We start from the raw sequence: 20,899 nt of genomic DNA on the forward strand, positions 1-20,899 counted from the left end.
AATGGGTGAAATCATTTGCCAGTAAGAAAGGTTAAATTACTTACCCACGTATGGGATTTTTGTACAGATAAAATGTTTTCTGGAACTATTAGTGTAAGATTTAATTTAATGCTGCACCAGCTTCTTATTAATGAGGATAATACAATGCAATACAGTATATAATTTTAATATTTTGGTGCACAACTTTATATTCTTTTTTAATATTCAGAAGCATTACATATAAGGTTAGTTTAAGCATTCTAGCACTTGCAAAGAGTTGTATACATATGTAAGATATATGTAGATTTAATTTTTTTATTAAAATTATGTACCAGAAAATTTTTTAAAACTTGACAAATTTTAAATTCCCTAGGTTAATAGTAGACAAAGTGCATAATTTGTGCAAAAGTATTTATACACATTTAATTTTTAAATGAGTAAATACAATTTTCACTTACATTTTATTCCTTTTTTTGACTTATCTATCCCAGTTGTGGAAATGAAATTATCAGGGCATTACATTTGTCATCGAACACTAGGACCATTAGGCAGATGTTTCAGACTATGAGGTCTCTCTAGTACTAAGGAATAGGCATGGGCAAAGACACCATGGCAAAGCTACCTTAAGAGCAAGTACACTATATTTCCAACGAGGAAATGTCTGAATTTGACAGAAAAGATTACACCTCCATACGGTAACCATATAAAAAATGTAAAATGTTAAGTTTAACATGAAAACCATTTGTTCTGAAAATAATCTATGCAACTGCCTCACTTTTGTAGAAATGGGATGTTCAAACTGGCATAACAAGCAAAGTTGTTAGCTTCAACTGTCAAGACCTGTTGCCTCTGTTGGAAAACTGCAGAATGCCAACTCATTCAGTGTGTGCTCTGGAATGCCTCCATCTAAATTCAAACAATATTGTTACATTAAAAAGTGAACCACCAAAGGGGTGAGGAAAGGAGAATTCAATAATTTCACGTGTTACCCAAAGTAGGATGAGTTTGGAATTTAGGCAATTTGTATTGATAACATGTTCCAAATGCATATTTACATAAACCATGATTAAAATGTTCCAATTCCAGCACAATAAAACATTATTTACATATTAAACTTGAGTACAACACATGTGCTACACCAGTGATTAAGTTATGATTAGCAAACTCTAAAATAAGCAATAGGATGGGATATTCACTGTGTCGCTTCCAGATAGCAGCATCATCACTGAGACCCATCCAGTTTAATAGCAACACCCTCATTGATTCTGGAAAGAGCTGGCTGACAAGGTCCTCAGCAGGAGGCAAGTCAGTGATTCTGTCAATGTGGTTTAGTTTAAAACTTTCAATCCGCTTACTGATACAGGTGTGGGCTGCACTAAACTGTTGACCAAGCCAACTACTTACTGCAAAGAGTAAGCTATTATTGTAGACAGAGCTATCGTTTGCCACAGATGATAAACAATATGTCTTTAACAGCTGTAGAACTGTGTCTGAAACTTCCTCTTTGTTGATGGTTTTGCTTATCAGTTGTTCAGCACATTCTAACAAAGGAACTATGGTGTCTGTTAACTGACCCATAACAGTTGCATCCAGCGTTTGTAGAGAATACTCCAGCCTCTTGATTTTTTGTAAAATGGGACTGACAATTGTATCAACTGAGTATCCTTCAGATTTGCCATAATTATGGTCAGAGGGAATATGAGTAAATGACACAGGAGTGTCCACCATGTCATAGGACTGTGCAGAAAGCTCACAGTGAGAGAGCTTATGCACTTTTTCTGGCGTGAAGTTACTTGAGCAGTCCCTCTGGTAATGTAAAATGCAGGTTGAAGCCCAGGGATCATCCACCTGTACACTCATATTATAGGACACCGAGAGAAGCCCATCATTTATTCTAGACTTCCAAACCTCCTGTGGACAAAAGAAAAAAAAGTTTCTATAAGAAACCCCACCCTAAGTAAATCTACTGAACAATGTGCTTTAAATTTTAAATGTGAAGCCATGCTCAACTAATAATACAGTTCTAACAAACAGCCATCTCCTCAGACAGTCTGCCAGGTAGAAAAATTCAAATGGGCAATGCCAAGCTTTTTGCAATCATTCTCCAAATTTATTGCTGCTTTGTTACTGAAAAATACTACTTTAAAAATAATGACTATTAAATCAATCTTTAACTATGTTTTACTTTGCTTCTTCAGTGCAGATCATGATATACTTCTGAGTTTGTGGTAATTTTCCAGGCCACGTTGGTGTTACAACAAATCTGCCACTTGGTATAATGCCACTTATATTATGCAGTCTACTATATATGGTTGAACTGATACAAACTTGGGTGGCACTGCAGTTTTTTTTACCAGCTTCTTTCCTTATTAGTAACCATCCACTGCTGCTATTGAAACAGATGCTGTTGCCTTGATATTATTTCATTTTTTAAGATTCAGAAGTCTTTCCAGCAAAAAGACAAACAGAAGCAAAGTGAGCCAACAGCCATTCTGCTGACTTACCATCTCAAATTAGTTTCGTCGTGATCTCGCCCCAAATTGACTCACCCCCCCCCCCCCCCGCCCCACTATCACATGTTGCACATAAACTCCCCAAATCTGTCATCTCTAAACCTTTATACAGAGTGACAAAGATAATGCTGCACACCATTCCATTTACTTTTATCTCTCCGTTGACCCTCTTCCCATCACCCTACATAATCTAGACTTTATCATTCCTATCACTCTATATCTCCTATCACAATCAGACCTTCCTTGAACCCTTTATTCATTAATTTCCTAAAAGACATTAACAGGAGGAGAGTGGATTATGATGTGCGAGTCCCTGTCTTCCACCACAAAACATGAGGCTGTGTTTCAGTACTTCAGCAAAACCAGCTTTATTCCGCTTGAAACAGGAACAGCACAGTTATTTTTTATAGCGGGATCTACCACTCTCCAATACACAGTCACAGAAACCAGGCAGGGTCGTGGCCAGCTAATACTGTTCCTTACATTTATAATGCTCCTAGCATCACCAATTCGACGACAGGCACTTATATAGAAGCACGACCATGATCAGCTCCGATTTGCTTTCACTGCAAGCCGCTACAGCGCTGTGAACCTGTGGTTGCCACGGCAACTGATAGGCGGTGTTCCACAGACGCAGCAATCGCACTTTTGGATGCTCTTCAGCATGTCGTCTCATTGGGGGGAGTCCCAAAACAGTTTAGAAACCTTACTGATGGAATCTATATAATAAAACACTACTGTCTACTACATGGTGTTTATATGGCTCCACTATGTAACCTTATTAGTCTGATTGGCAAATGAGTTAAAACGGAGAATTTCAGTGAAAGCAAAGTGGTTAATATACTACTGAAGTGATGCTGGGTGACTAAATCAAACAAACTGTAACCTGAGTTGCCTTCAGAGACAGCAAGCATTCACCAGAACAAGAGTGATATTTTGAATGTGGGTAATGGGGGCATATCTACCATTTGTAGAGAGGCTAGCAGCGATTCTCAAGAATGAGAAATTCTGTAATTTTTAATGGTGACGGACCAATACCTGAAAAGTATCCAGCACAGACAACTGTTCCTCCTTGCTGAATATTTCAAAAGCAACACGGAAAAATCCCTGAATACTGTAAAACCACAAACTGTTACTGCTGCTTGTCATTTTCAATCCTTGGACCCTGAAATCTGAAAAGAGAAGGTTAAATGAATGTGTTAGAGCTTGTGGATTAGAAAAGCAAATGTGTTTCTAAATGTCCATCACTTGAATTAACAGATTGTAAAGTGTGGCTATGATATTAAGATAACGGTACAACAGCTGGTAAAGGCAGCAGTGTGGTTACAACTGCTGCCTTTTGGATTAATTATCTGGGGTCCTGGACATTCCCTACAAGAAGTTTGCATGTTCTCTCATTCCACACCAACCCTGTGTGTCTGTCTGTACCCCAGTGTTTCAGAGATAGGTTCCAGTCCTACTGTAACCTTATACTGCTTACATTATGTTTTATATTGAAGCAAAGAAAGTCTTAACTTGAGGTCCAGGTTAAGCTGTTTTCGGTTTTATTTGGTGGGTGTTTTCTTCACATGATTCCATTTCCCCCACAATTAATAATTGTCACTGTGTCTTCTGAGTGTTTCAGCACCGGTTTTTTTTTTTTTTTTATAGGGTGCCAAATACATTTAGGATAGGTTAAAAAAAATCAATCTGTATACAGATCAATTCTTTACTATGCACCATGCTGAACAACAAATGTTCATAATTTTAAGAGGCAGTTGACAGTTTTGTGCAATGTTGAAGGTTATAAAAAATATGACCAACACATGCTGAAAGTTAACAACACTGTACTGTATATTAAAAAAAAATTATCTTGAATTTAAGCAAATACTTTTTGGATTATTTATTTTTTAATATTAGTATAATTAACACACTTACTAGAAGAAAAATTAAGCCTAGTGGCCAATCCCTTTTTGGCATATTTTGCATGGAATCTTGGGTGATTCTCTGTCCGAATGCAGGTTTTGGAAAATATGTCCGCTCCAAGAAACAGAGGAATGATATTCTCCTGCAAAAAAAAGTTTAAAAAGTCAAAAAAAATAGAGGCAGCAGCAGTATACATATTGGGATTCAATCTACTGGAAGACAAGGGCTCTACAAATGGACAGAGGTTCTCAGATCTTGCCGTCACTACCTACCTGTGGCCCTTATTCAAAACTACCTCACGGACCAACAAGCAAATTTAAACAGTGCTGTTGACAGGAGAACTGATCCGTTAGATTCACTTAAAGGTTTGACCGCCTGGGGTAAACACTGGCTCTGAAAATCGGGGCTGTGAGGAGACTGTAGCTCTTAGTGATTTCCTCGTGACGGTCTGGCCTGTCATCACCAATCACTGGGGGGACCTGCCTTGCGTCTGTCTCTGTGAGTTCGAGATAAGACTGCAGCCCCTTAATAAAAAAGAAAGGTGGAAGGAGATGACAATCCCTTGAGAACGAACAAACACGGAGGGGCCAAATTATGTATGCTTTATTCCAACATACCGGTATAATCCTTACAACCCTACGCTATTCTTCGAAAAACAAAAAATACTCGAAAATAATGATCAACTTCAAACCGTTAAATGCGCCCTCCTCTCTCACACACACTTTAAAATGCATTGCTACAAGAATAAAAAAAAACAGAACTCGCACCTGAGTCTCCCCGTTTACGCGCAATTTAAATGAGTTGACGTCGGACAGATACAAATAGCGCACGCTTCTCAGTCCAGTGCTCCACTGCGGCAGCTGCAAAGTAGTAACCTTCGAAGACATGCCTGCAGTCTTTCTTGTCACTTCCAAAATATTTTCTATTAAACCACTCCAAACTATGTGGGTTTACTTCTTAACAACATTTCTCACCCCTCCAAAGGATGCCCAAACAGACTATAGGTTTATAAAAAAGACAATTCTGCCTATGCTTGCAAGTTAAGCTCTTCTATTGGACGTGTTATCTGTCACTCACGTACTCTGCGGCAAGAACATCCGGGTAAAGAAAACACCCCCTAGCCACGGAAGAGCAGCTGCTGCGACACCTTCAGGATTGGAGGTAACTAGCAAGAGTAGTCAATAGTGATTACCCGTGCTCATAATTTAAGGGCCAAAAACACGCAGGACAGAATCACTAACGTGTTACCAGTAAGTGATCGGTGTTACTGTATAAGTGGAATTTTGAACATATTCATCGAATGGAACAGAGGAAGGACGCAAAGGAGAAAGGAAGGGAGAATATAAAAATTAACACACGTAATGATTGTAGAGAGATATATCCATAATATGTCAAGTTAATTTAACAAAAATGGAAAACCTCTCGAGACGTGTTTATCCTGTTAACTCATTAGGTTCATCACAAAAAAAAAACTTTAAAAAAGTAATTAAGTAAACTTTGACTTTATTTGAGAGAATAAATATAGTATATGGTTAGAGGAGCAGCTTCAGCGACAGACTGCTGTCAATGTCCTGCTCCACTGACAGACTGAGGAGATTGTTAAAATTATACAAAGTTATTGTCTGTCTGTATACCTGCATTGTTATCACTCTTTAATTTAATATTGTTCTTTATCAATATGCTGCTGCTGGAGTATGTGAATTTCCCTTTGGGATTAATAAAGTTTCTATCTATCTATCTATCTGTCTATCTAATCAATTTGACCTTTATTGTCAACACGTGGTGAGAGGTCAAGCAAAATGACACCTTTTATTGGCGAACTAAAAAGATTACAATATGCAAGCTGTCGAGGCAACTCAGGCCCTTTCTAAGATGTCTCACTTACAGGTTTTCCAATGCTGTACCTGTCCTGGTGTCTGCATAAACACAGGGAGTTCCAGTTTCTGTATTACATCTTGGCTGAAGATGGGGCCAGAGTTGCCTTGAAAGCTTGCATATTGTAATCTTTTTAGTTAGCCAATAAAAGGTGTCATTTTGCTTGACGTCTCACTACATCCATAATGGCTAACACAGTACAACACCCTAGTACCACTTGTCCACATGCAGAAATTTGCATTGATACAGTCAGTAATACACAAAAGGACACTTCTACATACAAGGCATGCCATAAAATTCAAATTAATGACATTAGAACAAAAGAGATTTGACAATCGAGAGGCAACCATTTAGTTCATTAAGCCTATTTATTTAGCTAATAACTAAGCTGTCCAAATCCTTCATCCAGATCCATCTTAATGTTTGTCAAGGTTCCTGCTTCAAGTCCATGTCCCAGTAGTTTATTTCAGATTCCCACAACTCTTCGCATAAGGAAGTGCTTCTTGGCTTCAGTCCTAAATGCCCTTCTCCTTCATTTCCACTGCTGTCCTCAGTTACGTGATTCACCCATAGGCTGAAATAATTCAGAGTTCGATGAGGTCTCCACACAGTTTAATCTGCTCAAAGCTAAACAAGTTTAATTCTCTGATTCTGTCAGAGCAGGACCTGAGATTGTCATGACCTTGAGATTCCAAAGCACAAAGGTTCTCAAAAAAGCCCATTAGAGTGGGAAACTTCAAACCCCAGCTAGTCACAAAAGGGGAAATATTGAATCTTTACAAAAAAAAAAGATTTATGAAGAGCAAATATACTCTGTAACAAAAATAACTTCCAACAAGGACAAGAGGTCAAAGGAATCGTCTGAACCCACAAAGGCAATCCAGTGCAGATAACATCCAAATACATAAATCCAAAGAAGGGTCTAAAAACAGAGCATTTGGATTAAAAATTCAGTAATTCACAAAAGCAAATAAAAGTCATAACAGAAACTCACCAACACCACAAAATCATTTGATGTACCACAAGGGATTGTGGGTTTTCATCAGCCTTTATAGGGTTGAGGGCAGTCCATTGATGGTGAGGTGCAGGTGACTCTTAGAGAACATTAAATGATCAAAAATGGTAATGTTAAAAAAATAATCAAAACAGACATAAATTAAATATTTGAGCCCTGTCTCGGAGGGAAACATGACAGTCCACAAATCTTGGGATGTTTCTGGTTGCGTTCCTCTGCAACAGGTGCTGCTATGTCTTTCTAGTAGCATGATGACCAGAACTGCAGAAAGTACTCCAGATGTGGTCTCACTAGTGAATGTTATATAGTCTGAGCATAGCGTCCCTCGATTTAGAGTCAACAGTTTGTTATTGAATATAATGGTTGTGGACACTTTTTGTGACTGAAGACAGAGAAGAAAATTAAAATTAGTCAAAACCTTTTATTAATACATACCAGGCAAGGGTAAAATGTCAGAGAAACACAGTCCTAGGACACCGCACTTCATCTGCCTCGAGCGCAGATGTCCTTGTTCTTTTATACCTTTCTAATCTCCTGATCGTTGACCATGTAAGCAAAAAATAGCATCCTGACTCATTGTACTTTTCCAATTTTGTAAAGTCATTACCCTAAAGGTATATTTTCTTGTCACACACATCATCAAAAGAAACTTCTAGAAAGTATACATGCTTTTTGTCACGTACGCAAAACACAAACAAGTTTCATCATTTTGTCCTATTTTCTATACACACATGCATTTTGTTCAATTACATCTTTTTATGTTTTCACACTCCTCCCTTTTTGAACAAAAATGATGTGGGCCTATATAATTCTATTTTGAAATGGTTGATGAAGGGGAAGGGGGAGAGAAAATGGAAGAAGCTATACGAGACATGCGCTCATCATGTAGCACATATGCCCTTTCCATAGAGGCGGTAAAGTACTTAGATATTATATAGCGAACCAAAGGAATCATGTATGCCTTCAATAGCGTCTTTGGTGAAGTTAAGGAAACGTTGTTGGTTATAATAAAGGTAGTAATTTGGGGTATGATAGATTCAAAACCAGCTGCGACTTGATCCCTAGCTTTAAATCTGTCTGGGACACCCCTAGGGACTCCAATAGCATCTATGTATACTCCAGGGCCATGTAAGGAGATATCAGTAGGCGTATGGAAAAGGGAGCGGGTATGTCGGAAATAAAAAAGGAGGTGTGGAATAATATGGGGAGTGAGAGGGAGGTAAGGATAGAAGTCTAAAAGGCATAACTAATTGGATTGGAGCACAGGTACCAGACCAGTTAGAGGGAAGGGTGACAAATAATTTGGACCTACGACACATCCACCAAATATCTGATCTAGGAGTGGTTTGGGAGAGAAGAAAGGAAGACAGAACGGTGTTCAGAGAAAAGTTAACCTGAAAAGTTTGAGAACAGAAAGAAAATGGTAATTCTCCTACCCATGTCGTTCCATAAGATTAATTTCCTTCGTGAGTTTGAAACATAGGGGTATCCATGTGACGGGTGGGGAAAAAAGAATAGATAGATTAGAACACTTTGAACTAGAGAGGGGTTTCTTGGAAGTAGTGAATAAATACAGAAGGCAGGGCAACCCCACGGGGTCAGAAATGTTAGATAATGGGAAAGGGACTGTAGCTAAATGGGGACGGGCTGCAGCGCACGCATAACAATGACAACGATTAACTTGCTTAGCTGAATAGAGAACCCACTGCAACCATCTATTCTGATTCCCATAACCAGTTTCTACTGAAAAAGTGGATGAAAGGGTGGAAATATTCATAATCTTAACAGGAGAAAAATCTGAACCAAAAGTTGGGGAGATGGGTGTGTGTGCCAGAGAATGAGGGGTGTTAGTAACAGGATTGTCAATCTTAATTAGAAATCTCCCTAAAGGGTCTGTTCCAGATACATATACCCCTAATACATAAATACCTGAGTTACAATGGTTGTCAGCACATACAATGAGAGGCATGTCCTTTTATGATAGAAAACCGATTTTTCAAACCGTATTTTTGGGCCTCAAAAGGTTGATAACCCCAGTCCTCAGTTCCAGTGTTAGCAAAAACCCATTGCCAGTTGTCGCAGTCACTTCCCCTCATACACACGTATTTGTCAGATCCGGTCCACTGGGCTTGTCGACCAGTCCCACAGTTGATAATAGAGCAGAAATCAAACTGCACTGATGTGGTGATTCCCAACGGGAAAGTCAAGGTGACCAGGGCAGTAGACAAGGGAAAAGAAAAACATAGTAGCACAGCAATCAAGGGTGCCATCTCTTGCAATGTGAGGCGTGAATCCAGGCAGGCAGTCCCTCAACTTTCACGGCGTGTGGTGTGGATAGAAGAATTTGGAATGGTCCTCTCCACCTAGGCTGATGCCAGTGTTTCCTCCGAGTATCTCGAACCAGGATCCAGGTGCCCAAAGGAATTGGTAAATCCTTGGAAAGGGGGCTGGTCCTCCAGGCTTGATTAACCTGCTGGTGGATTTCCTTCAACGAGGTTCGCAAACCTGCAAGACTAGAGAGAAAATCATTGGGAGAAAAGGTTTGTTAGTGTGTTTATGAGTCCAGACTCCATCAGAGAGGGACCCTTCTTTGGACCATTTTCTCCTTTCGATATCCGTGGCTGCATTCTGTAAAGAAATAATTTGATTATCAGGGTCCTGGTCATTTCTCTGTTGGAATAAAGAAATTGGTGTGTTATTATATGCAGCCTCTTTAGCAAAGTGGTCAGCTAAATCATTCCCTTTGCTAGCAGGATCCTGTTTTCCTGTGTGAGCTTGACATTTAACAATCGCTAGCTCCGATGGTTTGGTTATAACTTCTAAAAGGGATTCGATCAATTTCTGATGTTGGATGGGTTTGCCAGTACTGGTCTTAAGTTGTGCTTAAAAGTTATCTATGCAACATACTTAAACGCGTCTTTTCCTTCATGCTTATTATTAACAAGGAAAACATACGTGCTTGAACCTTTATTCGTATCAAGTGTGCTGACCACTGCGTCACCATGCTCTTCCTTTACAGTACCTAAAATACATAACTTCCATTCATATCACAATTAGACACACACATTCATATCACAATTAGACACACACATTCATATCACAATTAGACACACACATTCATATCACAATTAGACACATTCCGCTTATCGCCAAAAAACTTGTCTCCCTTCTCATGTAATATTATTAAAAGAGCATTTTCCCTTCAAACTTGATCAGGGTTTAAAAGGAAAAATACTTTTGTATATTTACAAGCCTTAAACAAAAGTGGAGACATTCATTTGCGCTAAACCAATCACACAAATCGATAATTATCTTTTTCAGTTTTTTAGTTAGAGCTCTCCAGGACTGGTCTTAAATTCCCTTAGTTTCCATAGTGTTCCATGATCATGGCAGACTCCAAAAGCATACCTGGAATCTGTATAAATTGTTACGATCTTCCCTTCGGACAGCTGACATGCTTAAGTGAGTGCTACGAGTTCAGCTGTTTTGTGCACTTAGCTTTATGAAATTTGATTTGCTTCCAGCAGGCGGTCCCCTTGGACCACTGCGTAACTGGTTGAGGGCGCTCCATTTTTCAATTGTAGCATTTGACAAAGTACAGAGTACATTCTGATACTCATAGGGATCCCTTTTAATACACTCTATAACATACAAAATCACCCAAAGCATTTTCAACACACTTCACCCCAGTATTATTCTATATTTACACTATATTTGGAAACAATGCAGCAAAGGAAACAGAAACGAATGGACTCTGAAGAAAAGCAAGTTCAACTCTTCAGGACAAACAAACATAAAACAGCCTCTCATGATGTTAGCTGGTGTTAACACAATCCTGCTCAGCTAAACGGCGCCGGTTTCCAGATCAAGGAGACTTCGTTGGCGAACTGAGTCAGCGACAACAAGGAAAAATCCAACTATCGAGAAACCACACGGTACGATACCACAGCAAGACCGCATTCCCAGAAAAAGGCTACAGTCACAGAGAATATTAACTCACAAGAAAAAAGAAAAGGACAGAAGAAATTTCATGAGAACTACATCCGTGCTTGCTAATACAGCTTCTGTTGTTGCAGCCACAGCACGAAGACACGGAGGAAGTGCTGCGGCCACTGGATCCAGTTTTGTTTTAGAAAAAATAAGTCACCGGTCTTTGTTTATCTCCATGTTGTTGCGTCAGTACTGCATTCATAAATCCCTGCTTTTCGTCCACGAAACAAAGTGAATGGACGAGAAATGATCAGGCAAACCTAGCGCGGGCGCAGATAGAAGAGTAAATTTTGAGGTTACAGAGCCTTCTCAGCCAATTGTTGCAACGGCTGTGCTCTTTCAGTAAAATTTAGAACCCACTGTCTGCAGTGGCTGTAATGCGATTTTACAGTTGTTTTGATTAGCTGCAGCTTAATTTTTAGAAACTTTATGGCCATTGTCCCCCAAAAACATTCTGGGTATCTATTGTCCCCCAAAAACAGCAACAATTTCTGGGTATCTATTGTACAATTTTCTTTCGTAGCGCTACTGTATCCCGTCCGGCCAAAAGCCTTCTAAATTTTTGGGCAAGAGCTTAACCATAAACACAAAGGGCTTCTCTGTATCCCTGAGGCATGACGGTCCATGTCCATCGGCGGTACCGCGTTTGACGAGATCGGGATGTACGGCGGAGATGCCAGCCTCTGCTTCGGGAGACAAAGGATATTGGGCACGGTGCGGGCGGAAGGAGGATTTCGGGTGGATCACCAGAGGCTCACAGTGGGCTATCCTTTGAAACACTACTTTAGTTATTAAATGGTCAGGAGTATCAAAAATACCTGGAGTAACTTGTAACCAGTCTGTTCTTTCAAGGCATTTTTCCACCCATGGTCCTATTTTCTCCCATTTAACAGTGTGTGATTTAGCTAAGGAAATATGAGGCACTATGCCGCCAAGATAATATATGTGCTGTGAGCATGTAAGATGAACAGAAGCAGCAGCCTTTGTGGATGAAATAAAAACACAGTAGATATGAAGGGTTTCGGGGCAAGTACCAGAAGTAAGGAAAGATTCTAGCCAGGTGGTGTCTACTTCTATAGGGAAGTATTGGGCAGTACAGTGTAAAATGTCAGGGGCCTGTAAATTGGGAAAAAACAAGGTGAAAAAGAGTGTAGGGCTTTGAGGAGAATGGTGTGTGGGGAAATATCTACAACAACTTGGGGGTTGAACAGAAAAAACAAAGCTGATTCAAACTTGAAAAAGGTGAGGTTGTCCAGAAGCAGTAAGCACAGTAACAGTTTCGTTCGAAGCAGGGACCTTTGCCAGCAAGCGAGTGGCACCAGTATCGATTAAGAAAACAGTCTCAGTGCCATCAACGAACAATGTCAGTAAAGGATCAGTCTCTGAATTATGGGTGAGCAAAGGTAGTTGAAAAGAGTGGCTGGAGGTCCCAGTGTTTTCCTATGGCCAGTATTGTTAGTCAGGGGTGTCAGAGGAAACAGGTGGAATAAGGGGAGGTGGGGGCTGTTGCTGTCTGTGAGGGCACTCCCGACGAAAATGTCCAGTTTCACCACAAGCGTAGCAAGAGAAGGAATTAGCATTGGAATTAAAGGGAGAGGGAATAAAAGGATTCTTAGTGTGGTCAACAGGAGGAGCTCTAAAACCACCTCGTCCTCGTCTCCTTCTTTTTCCTCGTCTCCTTCTTTTTCCTCGACCTTGGTCAGGAGCATTCCTGGTATAATAGTTCATCTGTGCTGCCAATAATTTGGCATGAGAGTTCGATTCGGCCTGTTCAGCATGTCGTTTGACTTCATCAAACGTGGCACTTTCCCACTCAATACAGGAAGTGCAGACCTTGTTTTGTATATCAAAGCGCAAGCCGGAAACAAAAGGTGGAACTGCAGCTCGGGTGCGGTCATCAGCATTTCCCAAGCCCGAGTGATTAGCCATAAGGTCTTGAATCCTATGTGCCCATTCATCAACTGTTTCGTCTCTCTTTTGTTTTGCAGCAGAAATAAGGGACCAGTCCATTCCTTTTTTATATTTTTCTGCAATATTTTGTCTCAACGCCTCCCATTGTGGGTTAAATTCGCCTTCTCCACCTATCCCCTGTCCTCGAGTTAAAGCTGGGTTCCATACCCATGGAATGTCATTGCGGACACCCCTGCTAACAGTGGCCCATGTGGTCCCAAACTTTCGACGAAGTACCTGGGTCCATTCAGCAGCATTAGGCTTATACATGCTATCTAACTGATCAAGTTGTTCAACAAATTTTAGTCCTCCTACTTCCTTTGGATCTGGAAGTGCATTCACGACATCTTTTAGTTCTTGGATGTCCCAATTCCGATGTATCATAACTGTTGTGGGATTTTGGGGTCCAGCTGGATGGGCAGGGTTATAATGGGGATTGGGAAGTTCTATTAAAGGGCAAGTAAGTGAAGGATTAGAGGAGAAAAAAGTTGGAGCTGGTTTGTGAGTGGAGGTTTGACTTCGAGTGCATTTGGAGACGGGGGTTTGTCTAGTACAGGGTGAGTCATCACGATGGGTAGAGGGGTCATAGTGATCTGTGCCTGGGGAATCATCAGGGGAAACTTCTGCTAGTTGTAGTGCAGGGGGGGGCAATCGGAATGGGGAATAGAGGAGGGGATAATAGAGGTGTCTGAGGTCGGTTCTGAGGAGGGGAAAAAAATAATAGGATAAAGGGGGTACTGCTTCTAAATTTCTATCGATTCGATACGGTCCACTATTATTTACATCTCCTGTCCCCTCTATTGGCCAACGCCCACCACTCTGTCTATTCCGTTTCTTACATGCCTTCTTGAAATCTAAACCTGTCTTCTTTTCTATTAATTTTCTAGGAGACCCATTTTTACGGGGCGTCTGTTGATCCTCCGAAAATAATCCTTCCAGCATTAATGATTTTGATCCCCCTGTGCGGCGATTAACAGGCTTACTGTTATAAATTCCCATTATGTCCCCTTGCTCTCCTGGGTTCTGTATTTAATTTTCCAACTATATACTGATTCGCCTAATCCCTTGTACGTATGAATCAGCAAGGCATTAAGTGTGCCACTCACTAAACCTAAACTGTTCCCTTCTTAGTTTCAAGGGGAGACACCTAACTATCGGTCCTGTCCCAGTTCCCAGGAGAACACGGTATTGTTGCTATTAGTATGTAGATTTATTTATTCTGTCCTAACAGCAATCCTGTAATCTGTGCTCTTTTCGGTTTATATTTCCATACCACCCCGTTACTCGTCCCGTTAGCCTGTCCGCTCACATCCCTGGATTCCAGCTCAGGTGACTTCGTGTCCGATTCGGTTCAAGTCTCCATCACCTTAAGCAACCCGTTGAGATATGAGTATGACTAGACGGTCAACAGGAAACTCGCCCTCCCGTTATTTAGAAAATAAAAAATATTCGGAAATCCCCCGGTGCTTACCCCAGCCTGGAAGTGTGCAAGCTCTGTCTGGAAATCCGTTCAGTCACCGTGGATGTAGCAAAGAGGAGACCAGGGGCTCCTCACGCAAGAACTGTTTCAGGACAGGGCAGTCCTAACTTTTGCCGGAGCTGCATGCTCTGCTGCCGGATATCTCAAGTTAACGGCAGTCCGCTGTTAAGACGGATCACTGAAATGGTCTCGCCGGAGGAGTCGACCGGCCGTCTCTTGCCCCACGTTGGGCGCCAAAAACTGTGGACACTTTTTGTGACTGAAGACAGAGAAGAAAATTAAAATTAGTCAAAACCTTTTATTAATACATACCAGGCAAGGGTAAAATGTCAGAGAAACACAGTCCTAGGACACCGCACTTCATCTGCCTCGAGCGCAGATGTCCTTGTTCTTTTATACCTTTCTAATCTCCTGATCGTTGACCATGTAAGCAAAAAATAGCATCCTGACTCATTGTACTTTTCCAATTTTGTAAAGTCATTACCCTAAAGGTATATTTTCTTGTCACACACATCATCAAAAGAAACTTCTAGAAAGTATACATGCTTTTTGTCACGTACGCAAAACACAAACAAGTTTCATCATTTTGTCCTATTTTCTATACACACATGCATTTTGTTCAATTACATCTTTTTATGTTTTCATGGTGTAATTAGATCTGTGATTAGAAGCTGCCATTGAATCTACTGGTCTGAGTACACTTATGCCAAGTATATACACATTTAAATTTACAAAATGTATTTTTCCTTACCTCAAAGAAATTAATTTCACTGATTTTGAAAATCATCTTGAAGATATTACTTCCCAAATGGATTTAGATACATTTTAAACCCTGGCCTAATCACTGTCATTGTTCTTTGATTCTTATTGTACCCTCTTAGCTATCTGAGCATGGTAAGGGTGCTATTTAAGTGAAAAGCATTATTACTTATTATAATCCTAATTCAGCAAAAACAGCAGCTTGTTTATGTCTACATGCTTCCGCTATAGACAGCTTGTCTACATGCTTCCGTTAGGTCAGATTATCTCAGGGCACAACGTGAGTTACCACAGCTATGCTGATGACACACAGCTGTATTTATCAATAGCACACGATGACACCGATTCTCTTGATTCACTAACACAATGTCTGACTTGTATTTCTGAATGGATGAATAGTAACTTTCTCAAGCTAAATAAAGAGAAAACTGAAATCTTAGTGATTGGCAATAATGGATACAATGAGGCTATTAGAAATAAACTGGATACATTAGGATTAAAAGTCAAGATGGAGGTAAAAAGCTTAGGGGTAACTGTTGACTGTAATCTGAATTTTAAATTGCATATTAATCAGATCACTAGGACAGCATTTTTTCACTTAAGAAACATCAGCTGCTAGAATCCTAACCAGGAAAAGAAAATCCGAACACATCTCTCCAGTTTTGATGTCAATACAATGGTTACCTGTGTCATTCAGGATTGACTTTAAAATTCTGCTTATGGTTTATAAAGCCTTAAATAATCTCGCCCCATCTTATATATCGGAATGTCTCACATATTATATTCCAAATCGTAACCTCAGATCCTCAAATGAGTGATTCCATAGAATTCCAAGAGCAAAACTTAAAAGAAGTGGTGAGGCGGCCTTCTGCTGTTATGCACCTAAAATCTGGAATAGCCTGCCAATAGGAATTCGCCAGGCTAATACAGTGGAGCACTTCAAAAAACTGCTGAAAACACATTACTTTAATATGGCCTTCTCATAACTTCACTGTAATTTAATCCTGATACTCTGTATATCCAGTTCATTATAATAACTATTCATGGTGGCTTTAAAATCTGTACTAATCCCTACTCTCTCTTCTGTTTCCTTTTCCAGTGTCCTTTTGGTGGTGGCGATCTACTCAAAGCACCGTGATGTTCCAACAGTGATGGATTAAAAGCCAGAAGTCTGCATGACCATCATCATCAAGTCCTTCCGTGAGAACCCTAAATACAAAGAGGACTATTTCATTTATGTTAGGTAGAATGCCCAGAGGGGACTGGGCGGTCTCGTGGCCTGGAACCCCTGCAGATTTTATTTTTTTTCTCCAGCCGTCTGGAGTTTTTTTTTGTTTTTTCTGTCCCCCCTGGCCATTGGACCTTACTCTTTTTCTATGTTAACTAATGTTGTCTTATTTTAATTTCTTATTTTGTCTTTTATTTTTCTTTTCTTCATTATGTAAAGCACTTTGAGCTATTTTTTTGTATGAAAATGTGCTATATAAATAAATGTTGTTGTTGTTGTTGTATGTGTAATGTTTAACTATGCTTATTGCTTATGTCTGCCTTTCCTTTTACAAAAGGATCACTGAAGGTTTATATTTAATCAGAAAGAAACAAAATCCTTATTCTTGTCAATGCAAAGAGAATACAGTATGATATTGCGATAATGTTCATGAAAGCAAATCATTATAAATTTATACTTGTACGTAAAATTAGGATTTTCGACATACATATTTCAATTTTCCATTACCGTACAAGTCTATACTTTTACATTAGCATATTATATTCATACACATTGTGTCCTTTCCATTGTTGAATAAATCTACATTTGGGCATAAAATGAACACTGTATACATATGTACACTACATGCATATTTATATTATATACATACATAATTTAAACCTTCCATTATTGTCTATATCTGTATTTGTGCAAAAACTAGCATTTTATATATAGATATTTTAATCCTTCTATAATTGTACAAACCTGTACTTTTGCATTAAATGAGAATATTATATATATCCTGTACATGATTAACCCTTTCATTATTACATAAATTTATACCACTGCACTAACGGAACATATTATATATTATATATACTGTACATGCGTATTTCCATATTTAACAGAGCCGAAAGCAATGCAGGATTCAAACCCGACTCCGCTGCTACTGCACTCTGGGGTCAATAGTTTACGTGTTCACCTGGAACCCCAGCAACCCCGCTGGTGATTGATGAGTTGGTTTTCTTATTTTTACAATATTTTCGTCAAAGCAGCAATTTGATCCAAGGGGGATTCGAACTGTCGTCTGTTTGGCAATTTGTGCTTCCTCTACGCCACCGAGCAGCCATAAGTCGAGGTAATTCTTGGTAGCGAAAACCAATCAGATCGCTTTCTGCTTCCAAGAGTCTACCAAGAATTGAAAGCTCGGGCCAATCGCAGCCCCTATCGGGTACCAAGAATTGACCATTCACAACCCGTTTCTGTTACCAAGAATTGACCAATGACGGCTCGGTCGGCTACCAACAATTGGCGAATCACGGCTCGTGTTGGCTACCAAAACGCGGAAAGGGCGGGCCAACCTCTTGTCAGTTAATGTACTGTATTCTGCAAAAGCTTGTTCGAGTCTGCACACAGACGCGTTGCGATTTGTGTTTCATTTTGAACTTTCTAAAAATGTTACGAGTGTCGGTTTGTGCAGATATATTTACATTCACGTACACATTTTATGAATGATTTTTAACCAGTCTTGGTGCAGTTTATCGCATTTGTTAAATATGTGTGCAAAACGTGTAAAGACAGATATAATAATGTATAAATATAATAAACATTGAATTGTATAATCATAGTTTCATTTTTTTATACTTAACACTAATTTCACATATATATATAAGATGATCCGCTGTGGCAACCCCTAACGGGAGCAGCCGAATGAAGAAGAAGAAGAAGAAAAAAAAATAAAATATATATATATATATATATGTATATATATATATATATATAGGTGTGTGTGCTGTTTACTATAAGTATATAAACATTTCCCTTTGCAATATTTCCAAATATTTATTTTTACCTACTTCAAATTAATTAAATGTCAGCATCAACTAGAATATATTACTTCCCAAATTTTATAAATACATACAAACACAAGGCTGTGAACTGTTATTTTATTCATTCTTATTGTGCTTTCATTTTTATTGTACACCACTTGATTATCAGTGCGGCCGTCTGAGACCATGGTAAAGGTGCTATATAAGTAAGTGAAATGCGTTATTATTTGTTATAATTATGATTCAATAGAATTTGCAGGCAGTTTGTTTAATTGTGATTTTAACTATGCTTGTTGTCCATGTGTTACTTGACAAATCAATCATTCATTAAACAGTTTTTGTTTAATCAAAAAAGAAAAATAAACAACTAAATCTGCAAAGTAAAATTCAAAGCACCGTTCGCTGAAGAGGAAGTTTTAAAAATATATATTTTAGAGATATATTCTTCCATTCAGCAATGTGCCATGAGCGGGATTCGAACCGGATCTGTGAGATAATTTCTGGTAGCTTGTCTCTCAAGAATCGCAGCTATACCTCGATTAATACGCGTAATCCTCCTACGGTAAATTAAAAAAAAAACTTTCTCGTCTACGAAAGGTGCTTTGAATTCTGCATTGCAGGTGTAGTTGTTAAGTTTTCCTTTTGATTAAAAAACACCCTTTAATGAATGATTGATATGTCAAAAGAACACATGAACAACAAGCATAGTTAAACATCGCACTTTGACAGACTGCCTGCCCATTCTATTGAATAAGGGCTACAACAAATAATAATGCATTTCACTTACTTACTCCTGGAGGGTGCATGGGAGTTTGCCCAACCAGTCTACATGTGTTTTGTGGACTTGGAAAAGGCATTCGACCGTGTCCCTCGGGGAATCCTGTGGGGGGTACTCCGAGAGTATGGGGTACCGGCCCCCCTGATAAGGGCTGTTCGGTCCCTGTACGATCGGTGCCAGAGCTTGGTCCGCATTGCCGGCAGTAAGTCGAACCCGTTTCCAGTGAGAGTTGGACTCCGCCAGGGCTGCCCTTTGTCACCGATTCTGTTCATAACTTTTATGGACAGAATTTCTAGGCGCAGCCAGGGCGTTGAGGGGGTCCGGTTTGGTGGGCTCAGGATTAGGTCACTGCTTTTTGCAGATGATGTTGTCCTGTTTGCTTCATCAGGCCGTGATCTTCAGCTCTCTCTGGATCGGTTCGCAGCTGAGTGTGAAGCGGCTGGGATGAGAATCAGCACCTCCAAATCCGAGACCATGGTCCTCAGCCGGAAAAGGGTGGAGTGCCCTCTCAGGGTTGGTAGCGAGATCCTGCCTCAAGTGGAGGAGTTCAAGTATCTCGGGATCTTGTTCACGAGTGAGGGAAGAATGGAGCGTGAGATCGACAGGCGGATCGGTGCGGCATCCGCAGTAATGCGGGCGCTGCATCGGTCTGTCGTGGTGAAAAAGGAGCTGAGCCGCAAGGCGAAGCTCTCAATTTACCAGTCGATCTATGTTCCTACCCTCACCTATGGTCATGAGCTATGGGTAGTGACCGAAAGAACGAGATCGCGAATACAAGCGGCTGAAATGAGTTTCCTCCGCAGGGTGTCTGGGCTTTCCCTTAAAGATAGGGTGAGAAGCTCAGTCATCCGGGAGGGGCTCAGAGTAGAGCCGCTGCTCCTCCGCATCGAGAGGAGTCAGATGAGGTGGCTTGGGCATCTGATCAGGATGCCTCCTGGACGCCTCCCTGGTGAGGTGTTCCGGGCACGTCCAACCGGGAGGAGGCCCCAGGGAAGACCCAGGACACGTTGGAGGGACTATGTCTCTCGACTGGCCTGGGAACGCCTTGGGATTCTCCTGGAAGAGCTAGAAGAAGTGGCCGGGGAGAGGGAAGTCTGGGCATCTCTGCTCAAGCTGCTGCCCCCGCGACCCGACCTCGGATAAGCGGGAGACAATGGATGGATGGATGGATGGATTTCACTTACTTATATTGCACCTTACCAAGCTCTCAGATAGCTGCACGGACAATCAAGAGGGGTGCAATAAAAATGAAAGCATAATACGAATGAATAAATAATAGTGCACAGCCTTGTGTTTGTCTGTTGATGTTGAAATGTAATTAATTTGAAGTATGTAAAAATAAATATTTGGAAATATTGCAAAGGTGAATGTTTATATGCTTAGCATAAAACAACTATATGTGTTATAGTAAACACTACAAGACCACAATAATATATATTATTATTACTTCTGTAATAATTTTAATTTAATTTTAATTGTGTAAAATGAAACTATGATTATGCAATTCACCAATGTCTATTGTATTTGTACATTGTTATATCTTCCCTTACACATTCTGCACACATATTTAATAGCTATAATAAACTACACCAAGAATGTTTAAAAATATCATTTAAAAA

At 40.0% G+C, this 20,899-nt stretch overlaps 1 protein-coding gene across 1 annotated transcript; it reads right to left on the reverse strand.

Moving 5' to 3' along the window:
- Positions 1-338: 338 nt before the first annotated feature.
- si:ch211-110p13.9 (uncharacterized protein LOC562347 homolog) lies at positions 339-5,424 on the reverse strand. Its single transcript, XM_028824854.2, has 4 exons — positions 5,165-5,424; positions 4,410-4,539; positions 3,531-3,664; positions 339-1,890 (listed from the first exon to the last, which is right to left on the reverse strand). The coding sequence occupies exons 1-4, from the start codon at positions 5,282-5,284 to the stop codon at positions 1,078-1,080; spliced, it is 1,197 nt and encodes a 398-aa protein (XP_028680687.1). The 5' UTR covers positions 5,285-5,424; the 3' UTR covers positions 339-1,077.
- Positions 5,425-20,899: the final 15,475 nt, after the last annotated feature.

Source organism: Erpetoichthys calabaricus, chromosome 18 (assembly GCF_900747795.2).
Source record: "Erpetoichthys calabaricus chromosome 18, fErpCal1.3, whole genome shotgun sequence".
Lineage (NCBI taxonomy): Eukaryota > Metazoa > Chordata > Cladistia > Polypteriformes > Polypteridae > Erpetoichthys > Erpetoichthys calabaricus.